This window comes from Dipodomys merriami, unplaced genomic scaffold (genome assembly GCF_024711535.1).
Source record: "Dipodomys merriami isolate MVZ:Mamm:240054 unplaced genomic scaffold, mDipMer1.0.p SCAF_12, whole genome shotgun sequence".
Classification (NCBI taxonomy): Eukaryota; Metazoa; Chordata; class Mammalia; order Rodentia; family Heteromyidae; genus Dipodomys; species Dipodomys merriami.
Window position 1 is genome coordinate 3,824,440 of NW_027202493.1, and position 10,809 is coordinate 3,835,248.

The 10,809-nt window shown below is 40.3% G+C and overlaps 1 protein-coding gene across 1 annotated transcript; it reads right to left on the reverse strand.

Moving 5' to 3' along the window:
- Nucleotides 1-7,044: 7,044 nt before the first annotated feature.
- Nucleotides 7,045-9,006, reverse strand: Tcim (transcriptional and immune response regulator). Its single transcript, XM_070016114.1, has one exon. The coding sequence runs from the start codon at nucleotides 8,784-8,786 to the stop codon at nucleotides 8,466-8,468; it is 321 nt and encodes a 106-aa protein (XP_069872215.1). The 5' UTR covers nucleotides 8,787-9,006; the 3' UTR covers nucleotides 7,045-8,465.
- Between the last annotated feature and the right edge of the window lie 1,803 nt (nucleotides 9,007-10,809).

Below are 10,809 nucleotides of genomic sequence, written 5' to 3' on the forward strand. Positions count from 1 at the left end.
ATTAGACATATGTATATACAAGATGCAGGGTACCAAAATCAAGTACAGTGACAAGAGGGATATGCCATAGGGAGAAAACATACAAAGGAAACAAAAAATCACATAGTACATTTAAAACAACACAACAAAGACAGACCTCTTGTGTCCATATCTTGGGGTTTATTTCACTTAGCATCCTTATATGGTCACATGTACATAACTTTTGAGCTTTTCAGCTTATCTGATAAAATTATCCTACATAACTAGGAAATCTAATAACAACAGATGCTGGAGGGGATGTGGCCAAAAGGGAACCCTGCTGCATTGTTGGTGGTAGTATAAACTTGTTCAGCCACTCTGGAAAGCAGTATGAAGGTTCCTCAAAAGACTCCACATAGACCTTCCCTATAACCTAGCAATCCCACTTCTGGGCATTTACCCCACCCCCCAAAAAAAAATCACAAACAAGGCCATACTAAACTACTAACACCACTATGTTTATTGCAGCATTATTCACTATAGCTAAGATGTGAACCAACCCAGATGCCCCTCAGTAGATGAGCAGATCAAGAAAATATGGTATCTATCTATCTATCTATCTATCTATCTATCTATCTATCTATCTATCTATTTATCTATCTATCTATCGATCTATCAATCTATTGATCTATGAATTCTATGCTTCCATCAGAAAGAATGACACCACCCTATTTGTTAGGAAACAGAAAGACTTGGAAAAAATTATATTAAGTGAAATAAGCCAGTCCCAAAGAAATTTAGGTCCCATGGTTTCCCTTATTTGCAAGAAACAATTGTCTTAATTGCTAATATACTTGTGAACAAGAGTTCACAAGAGTTCACAAGTTCTTGTGAACAAGAGTCTAGTGATGGACACTAGCACTTCCCTGTCTGGACAATGAATCTCCAGCAAAGCAGGCAGGAGTAAATAGGTAAAGGGGAAGAAAGGCATTCTATTGTTTTGAAAGACTAAATGCTTTGTGATAATTTACATACAGTTTAACAGTGAAGAAATTGTGGATTGCCATGATGAGGTAAGATTCATCAGAAGAATAGAATTTATAGTAGAGTCAAATATAGTTCACAATACAAGTGTGAACTATACTGAGACTTGCAATGTGCTTGGGGATGTGGGAATGAATTAGAATGAGCACAGTGTATGACTTTAATCTAGGCCAGTGGTTCCCAATCTGACTGAGCAGCAACATTACCTGGGGAGTGATTGCAGAGCGAGAGCAAAAGCCAGGCCTAGAAATTCTGAATCATTAAATCCAGAGGCCTGGATTTGAAAATGCACCCCAGGAGACTCTGATGAAAGCAGGCTTGGAAACACATGCATTGCCTAAGGTATTGTGCAGGGACAGTAGGGAAAGAGGCATCTGTAAGAAGCCCTGCAGACACTGAAGCTCCCAGAATTCTCCAGGATCAGCAGGACTCTCCAAAAATTACGAGACGAAAGCTGGGCTTCAGTAATAAACATAGAAACATTTCAGGAAAATTAAAAGAAGTCAGTGGAAATAAATAGAATCTTTTCTAACAACCAAGTAGATAAATATCAGAACAAAACCAAGGTAAAGAGACCCCAGAAGAGTAACAGGTGACTCATTCATCCCACACCATTGAAAAAATTTGAAATACTGTTTTCAAAGTATAGTAGGGTTTGTTTTGTTTGTTTGGCAATAATGGAATTTAAGCCCAGAGTATTACAATTGCTGAGCAGGTGCTCTACATTTGAGCTAAACCCCAGGACTTTTGTTCTTTATTTTTCCAATAGGGTCTTGCATATTTTTCTCTCCTATCTATTCCTCTTTCTGTAGCTGGGATCACAGGTATAGGCCATCACACCTGGCTCTTGACTATTACTTTGAATAAATGACAGATTTCTATAGTAATGAATATTCTACTGCCAGAAAATCAAAAGTGGTTTCTTGGGCTTATATTTCTAAGTGCCAGTAACAAAAGATCCAGTGTAACCTTAGAAATGGTTGTTTAAATCTGATCTTCTTTACAGTTGACTGTGCAGCTTTGTAAAAATAACTGGTCCTGGACTCAATGCCCATAGGTTGGGACCAGGAATGTGTGTGTCTGTGTGTGTGTGTGTGTGTGTGTAGAGAGAGAGAGAGACAGACAGACAGACAGACAGACAGACAGACAGACAGACAGACAGACAGATAGATAGATAGATAGATAGATAGATAGATAGATAGATAGATAGATAGATAGATAGATAGATAGATAGATAGATAGATAGATATAGATATAGATATATTTTGTCAGTCATGGAGCCTGTACTCTGAGCCTGGGCGCTACCCCTCAGTTCTTCAGCTCAAGGCTAGTACTCTACCACTTGAGCCACAGTGCCACTTCCAGCTTTTTCTGCTTCTGTGGTGCTGAGGGATCGAACCCAGCGCCTCATGCATGCAAGGCAAGTATTCTACCACTGAGCCACCTTCCCAGCCCCAGGAATGTATATTTCTTAAACTTCAGGGATGGTTGCAATTTTTGCCAGCAGTGGAGACACTGTCATTGCTTGGATGTGGTAGAGAGTGAATGTTAACTTCTTTCTCAGACAGGAATACTGGCCAACTGGAATAAAAGAGGTTTTTAAAAACCCAGGTACATCCACAGACTATTCTTCCCTCATCTTACCCTCTGGAAGTTATTGCTCAAAATCAAAAGTGTGTTTAAAGCTGGGCACTGGTGGCTCACACCTGTGATCCTATCTGCTCAGAAGTCAAGAGATCTGAGGATCATGGTTCAAAGCTAGCTCTAGCAGATAAAGCCAAGAAACTCACCAATGAACCAGCAAAAAAGTAAGAAGCAAAGGTATGGCTCAAGTGGTTGAACATCAGCCTTGAGGGGAAAAGCTAAGCAAGAGCTCAAAGCTCTGAATTCAAGCCCCAATCAAGCAAACATAATCAATCAAACAAATAAAAAAAATTTTTAAACCCTTTGTTTAGAGAAAATCCCTGATCCAGAAATATGCTGTCATGGAAATCTGTGTGGTTTGGACTTGCCATTGGTAGACTACGAGAAAGAGGTCACATCATAGGTAAAACTTTCCCCGCCTTACAGATGAAATCCAGAGATACAGAAGGAATTTGCCCGAAGCAGAGTTGGTAAAGTCTCCTATTTCCAGTATTAGTCTGTAGGTGTTTGCTCCACACATGGATGCTATCTACAAATGAGAAAACAAAGGTTTGGGAAAAGGAACAACAGGGATCTATTTTCGGGTATGTGGGTGCACCTGTGTACATGAGTGTGTCTGGATTGCCAAACCTCACCTGACTTGTTGCCACTGTTCACAGGTGTGTACTTGAAGTAGAAGAGTTTTTTGAGGGGGCAGGGAGGGAATTTCTTTTCTTTTTTAAAGATTTTTTATTTATTTATTTAAAATAAGTTTTTTTATTGTGAAAATACTGTACAGAGGGTTTACAATTACATAAGCAAGGTAATGAGAATATTTCTTATCAAGCATTGTTGCCTCCTCCTTGTTTTTCCCCTACCATCCCTGCCCTCCCATCTCCACAACTACACTTCCCCCCCCTCAACCTAAATTGTAATGCTCATTTTTTGACTTAGCGTCTTGTATAGCTCATTGTTGCAATGGGTCCACCTGTGTCCCTATTTAAACGATTTGTTTTTTCCCTTCCCCTCCCCAAATTATACCGACATCAAATACAGTAAAAATTTGCATAGGCCTGGGATATCACTTGGTTATTGAAGAGAGTTATTCAAGTAAAGGGAGATCTTAGTAACCACTTCTTCATAAAACTTGCTAAATGTTACAACTCCTTATAATGTTTTTTTTGGGGGGTCCGGTCGTGGGGCCTGAACTTTGGGCCTGAGCGCTATCCCTCAGCTCTTCAGCTCAAGGCTAGTGCTCTACCACTTGAGCCACAGCGCCACTTCCAGCTTTTTTCTTTTTGCTTATGTGGTGCTGAGGAATTGAACACAGGGCCTCATGCATGCAAGGCAAGCGCTCTACCACTGAGCCACCTTCCCAGCCCCTCCTTATAAGATTTAAGCAAGGCCACAATTTCTTTAAAAATGTAATCAAGCAACATGACAGTCTGCTGTTTCCCTGACCTGACCACACAGAATTTTTCTTCACAATCTTGTCTCTTTTCTTTGTTAGCTACCACAGAGCTTCTCACTGTTAAAGAATTGCAAAGGTCCTCATTCTAAGAGCTGTTTTACTCTGGTATATAGCGACCGGCCAGAATTCTGGGGAAAAAAAATCACACTTTAGAATGTAACCATAAGTTCAGCTGCTGGAGAGTACTTTATTTTTCTGTATGCTAACCAGGTCTTCTACTGCAGATATGTAATATTTAGGCAGTAAATGTTACTCCTTAAAGTTCTCAATGCTTCAGATCAATATGAGTGCTCAAGCTCATCATTTAAGATCTTTCTAATTATCATTCATGTCACAAGGAGCTGGAGGCTCTCAAACTGTTTGCTTCTCTCCTGCTTCCTTGCCCTGCATATTTCTACCCATGGGCTGCCTACTCCTGCTTTGAAGCAGGGAAACTTCTGTATGGAATCCTCTTGTGTCTCCCTAAGTTGGACTAGGTTCCTTTCTTTTCTCCAGCTATTCTCTAAAGATACATGACACAGACACACACATGCACTCACAGCCATACATCTATGTGTATGTGGACACATATACACAAATAAGCACATGGCCATACCCCCCCCCCCTCACACACACACACACTCATAACAGGCATATACATTCTCCCAGGCATAATCTGCAATAGCCTCCTGTAGTTCCCATCTCCTTTTCCAGCCTTTTCTAGCTCTTCTGAGAGGGAAACCCAGGACCTGCCCTGACTTTCTGGGCCCACACTCCTGGGGGCTGACTATGTGATTGTAAGTGAATGAAGTGTAGTTGCCATTTCCCTGTGCAGTCCCTAGTGTGTGAGCAAGGGGCTTCCAACATCTCCTGTGTTGGGAAACCTTAACTGTATCTGAGAGTGGACCAGGACTCTGAGATAACACATCATCCCAGACCAGGGCCAAATCATCCGTCATTAAGGTAAGATTTCACAGTCAGCTACATCCTGTGCCTCCCATCTGGCAATGGAGACAATACAGTCAGATATGCAAGTCAGCCTCCTTTCTCCAATATAGTTCATTTGCAAGGTAAGCCCTTGTCTACATGCTCTGAACAAATAACATCATGAATTTTGCTTTCTGATGTCCCCAAGGAGCACACCAGACTAAGGCCATGATTGTCTGAAGACCTGAGGTGTGGCCTGGATTACAAGGTACTGCTATAGTGTTATTTTAACTACATAACTGAAAGTGTGTGCTTAAGAAATGATTGGCACAATTCAAATGATTTAACTGAGACACTTTCTCCATGGAATGCCAGTTCCAGAAATAGATAAACAGACACAAGTGAGATGAAAGTAACTCTCAGTGGCCATGCCTTCTGCTTTCCTAGCTAGCAATCTAGAAATAATTGTCACTTAGAAGGAAAAAAATGAAGCCTGATTTCTCCTACTGAGGCCAATCTTACTGGATATGGTCCTTGAACTATGTGTCATTGGTAAGTCTCATTTCTGTGCTTCAGTTGATTTCTAGATGAATCTATCTATCTATCTATCTATCTATCTATCTATCTATCTATCTATCTATCTATCTATCTATCTATCTATCTATCTATCTGTCTGTCTGTCTGTCTGTCTATGAACACACACACACACATACACACACATACACACACCCTTTCCTCTTACGTTACAGTACATATTAAGTGATTTAATACACACATTATACAAACACAAAGCTTAGATAATTGCCTAGCTAATAGTAAATGATCAGTGAAAGTTAATGAGGCAAATATTTTTAGCTATTTAACCTTGACTGCTCTTGCTTCTTCTATCATAAGATGTCCTAAGATCTACTTGACTATCCCTAAGGCATAAATGGGATTCTCAATTGAACTGGTCACCTTTTTCATAATGCTAATTTTCATATGATATTCAATAATGTATTTATTATGAAGTTAAAATTTCTCCTTGTGCCACCACATTGCTTTCACCTCTTGTTTCCCATGAAGGGAAAATAGCACATTTATAATAATCTATGGGAAGAATTTTTATTCTCTATTTTGCTGTGGTTCATATTCAGATTGGCTATTAATTCCTTTCCTATATTTTGATTTGACATCAAGAAATAAATAAAATAAAGATGAATGACTTCTTCACAGCCTCTACTTTCACCATCCTGAGTCCCACAACAGGTGACCATCTCCCAGAAAAAGCCCTGCTATTTTAGATCTAAATTCCTCTGGGTGTCATGGTTGTCTTTGCAAATTTGTTGAACATTATGAATACTACTCCCAGAAAAATGCACTTACACACACACACACACACACACACACACACACACACACACGTCTAAAAAGGGCTCATTTTATAGTATTTACATGTGTGATGTTGGAATAGAACCCAGGGTACATACTAAGTAAGTACCACTATTGAATACATCCCCAGCCAAGAACTTCTTAATGGAATAATTTTAAGCATATTTAGAATATCCATTTTCCCACTTAATTTTTTTCTTAAAAATAAAAATAATCCAAGGACGTTATCACCTGATAATAATACAAACTTCATCAGAACTGTTCAAAAAATAGTACTAAAGCTAGGTGTCAGTGGCTCACACCTATAATCCTAGTTACTAAAGAGGCTGAGACCTCAAGATCCTGGTTCAAAGCCAGTCCAGGAAGGAAAGTCTGTGAGATGCCTATTTAAAATTAACTACAAAAAGCTGCTAGCTCAAGTGGTAGAGCACTAGCCTTGAACACAAAAGCTAAAAGATAGTTTTCAGACCCTGAGTTCAAGTCCTCCACACACACAAAATTAGTATTTAAAATCATGCATTATAACCTTCCTAAAATGTTCTAGATAGTTTTGCCTATCTTGATATCCTATAATTGACATTTATTTAAAAATATCTGTGTGTTTTTTAACCTGCTTCCTGATTTCTGGGGAATTTTTTTTGTATCTGTTAGGAAAACACAGTGGGCATTGATGCCAGCCTTCTTAGAAACATTTATTATAATTGTATGAGGAAATAAGTAGAGAGACAGTAATGCTGTCTCTGTATAAGTTTACATTAAATATACAGGGATAACCCACAGATTATTACCATAATTCAGACTAACCCTAGACATGTTTTGGGACAAATAAATGTACACATGTACATAGCTACTGTTATCACAGAGGAAGAATTGCAAAACAATGGAGAAAGTCTTTTAAAGTCACCCTTCATAAGATATAAAAAAGCAATTTTGGTGAGTTCATTTGTGAATCTCTATCTCTATGTCTTACATTTTAAAGCAGGGACAGAGAAACTTCCCAGGTATTTGGTATTAGAATTCGTTTTGAAAAAAACAAAAAGGTAATTGGCAAAAGCTACTCCAAAAGCACCATTTATTTTTAGAGTTGAACCTACAGAAAAGTTTATAATAACCAAAAGTTACCATCTTACTTTTTTCCTCTGAGCCCAAACATTACAGACCAGTAGCAGCTAATCTTATAATAATTTATTAGAATTGCATATCACTAGCCATGTATAATAAATTATAGAAACCATAGCATCTTTATAAAGTAATATATCATATTCATTTCCTAATGCTTATTGAAGAAACTAACAAATTTAACTAGGTTATATTTTAGCATTAGTCAGATGATAAAAAATAATTACAAAAATGTTCACAGTACTTTGGATTTATGAACGACCCCATTATATTTTAACTTTTGTGCAAGTTTGAAATGTATAAAAGCCCTTTACAAAGCTGCAAAAGACATCACAACTCCTTTAACATGTACTTTACACTGTGCAGTCCGTTTTCTCAAGCACTGTCATAAATGCAAATAAATAATTACTGATTTCTAAGAGTCAATGCCAACAAACAACATTAACAGCTTGACAACATTTTGAAAATTCGGATAAAAAATTTCAGTAAACAATATGTGCTAGGTATTCTCTGTCTATCCTCCCTCTCTCTGCCCAGTTTGATAGAGAGTGAGAGAAAGAGGGGAGAGAGGCGAGAGAGAGAGGGAAGAGAGAATAGAGGAGTGAGATCAGTGGAAATTTATGTCAAGTCCTTTGGCCCAGCAAGTGACTCTGGTGCTCGCTGTCTTTCCAGCCATCTGCTATGTCCTGTTCTCGCTGCATCTGTCCAGACTCTTCTACCAGTGACAGTTTTTTCCTGCACTGAAAAGAAAGTTTTCAGTGCTTGCTGAAGCATTTCCTCCTCTGAGCAACAGCACCAGCCATGAAATTGGTTGGAGTGTGAAGGCACTCTGCTGTGTTCCTTTCCAACCTCTGAGTCTGGATGGAGAAACTTGCAAGACAGCAGCAAGATGCTGCCCTGGTTCAGGTCTTGCAAACTCACTTATTCTAGAAACGTCCAGTGGTGGATAAGATCCTTATCCATTCTGTCCCACTCAGTGGACCTTGAGGGAATATTTCCGCAGCTTCAGAAACTGAAGAAGTTTGTCTTTCGTCCTCTTCTTCAAGGCCATCAGGGCTCGGGTTTTCTCCTCCAAATCTTGGTCTATAGCAAATATGATCTTTGCTCTCTCCTCAGCTTTCTTGTCTCCAGAGTTTTTGAAGAGCCTCTGTAATGATTCTTGGTCTATGTTTTCAAAGATATTGCCCACGGCTTTCTTCCGAGAGGCTGTGTCAAAGTGGTAGCCGTGGATGGACGGGCTCACTCGCAGCGACGTGGACATGGTGATGGCTTGGTGGCTTCGCTTTGCTTTCATCGATGTTGTGAGATCTTCAGGAACTCAGCTCCCAGGCGCTGCAGAGAGTCAGTGGCAGGATCATTCTGGGACTGCTATTTAAAGTGTGAACAAAGCTCCCAGCTCAAATTACACTTGTGACATCAGAGTGATCTCAAGGAAGAATAACCACCCAGAGTTAACAGTTGCCCTGCTGAGATCCTGTGAGATCCCCGTTCCTGGACAAAACCCAGCCAGCCCAGGCAGGTCCTCAGGCTTTCCCTTCACATCGCAGGAAGCAAAAGGATTATACAAAGGAGAGTCCTTCTTTTCAAAAGAACTGAAACCAGGCAAGATAAGATATAAATGGGGAAGCTTAAACTCTCAAAATCTCCCCAAGAGACAGCTGAAACAAGGCGCTCTGCCAAGTTCAGGAAAGTTTCAGTTACCAAAGAAGTAATTAAAGTGAACTCCAAGCATTTGGCAGCCCCCTTCCGTGCCCTTTGTACATCTGTATCAGGGGCATGCCAGAGCTGGCGAGAATACTTCAAAACCCAGGAAGTGCTCTGAAGTATGTGTGATTCTGGAGCCCAAGTTGAAGTTCACCTAGCCAAGAACTGTAACCATAATATCCCAGAGCTGGGTCAGTGGCAATCTATAATCACTGTAGAAGACTGTAATTTCATAATAATAAACAAGAATACCAGAGGAAAATATCTCCTCAGACTGTGCCTGGGATGACAATAGCTATTAAAAATGCAGACAGAGCCTAGCTCGTAGCTCATGCTAGTACTGAGGAGGCTCTGATCTGAGGATTGAAGTTCAAAGCTAGCTTGGACAGGAAAGTCTGTGAGATGTATCTCCAATTAACCACCAAAAACCTGGAAGTAGCACTGTGGTTCCAAGTAGCAGAGTGCTAGCTTTAAGCAAAGGAGCTCAGGGACAGCTCCTAGGCTATAAGTTTAAGCCCCACAACCCAAAGAAGAAAAGAAGGCAGACAGAAAAAGTCAATCAGTGCTATGTCGGCTTCATTTCTAAAAGGAATGAGCTGACCTTTTGCTTTAAAGTTTATTTTGGAATCACCCAGACCAAGTCAGAGGGATACCTTCTTTAAAGAAATTTAAATCTGTTATTCTTGCCATCCACAGGATTCCAACAGCCAGCATCCCTGCTGATGCATGAGTTATCATCTACTACATGCTAGCTTTAAAGAAATTTCTTCAAATGGACTGAATGGTTGGTCCATTTTCTTGTCCTCCATGAAGCAGGGGCAGCTCTTCCTCATCTGGTCCAGTCAGACCTGGGAAGCTACCTCAACAGAAAATAGAGTGATTCTCATATCTTCATTCACTCTCTCTAGCCAATATTTACAAAATGTATATTCCAAGTTCAAAATTTCTTTTTTTTGGGGGGGTCCAGTTGTGGGGCCTGAACTCTGGGCCTGGGCGCTGTGCCTCAGCTCTTCAGCTCAAGGCTAATGCTCTACCACTTGAGCCACAGCACCACTTCCGGCTTTTTTCTTTTTGCTTATGTGGTGCTGAGGAATCGAACCCAGGGCCTCGGACATGCAAGGCAAGCGCTCTACCACTGAGCCACCTTCCCAGCCCCCAAGTTCAAAATTTCTGAGGCATTTTAATACAACAGAAAGTCAAACTGTACCATTAAAAAAATGTGGAAGTGACGCCATGCATCTGTGAACACAGTGGTAGGAAAGGAAGAGGCAAATGCATTGACAATTTAAATCAACCAGCCTAGGCTACCTTGTGAAAATTTGTCAAAGAAAAAAAAAGAGACAACCCCCCCTCCCCCAATCCTTAAGGAAATGTGACTTTATCTTAATGAAATTTGCATTCTAGTGGGAGGCAATAGGAGGTAATGAATGCCACAGATTATACTGAAGCAGAGGCAGAGGAGGATGGAGGGAAGTCAGACTTTCCCAGGCTAGTGAAGTGCTTGCTGACCATTGCTATAGGAGAAGGTGCAGAGACCGTAGGAGGTGAGGAGGAGGCTGTAGGACAGCCACAGCAAGAGTTCTTTAGGCAAAGGGAGCAGCAGGTACCGAGGC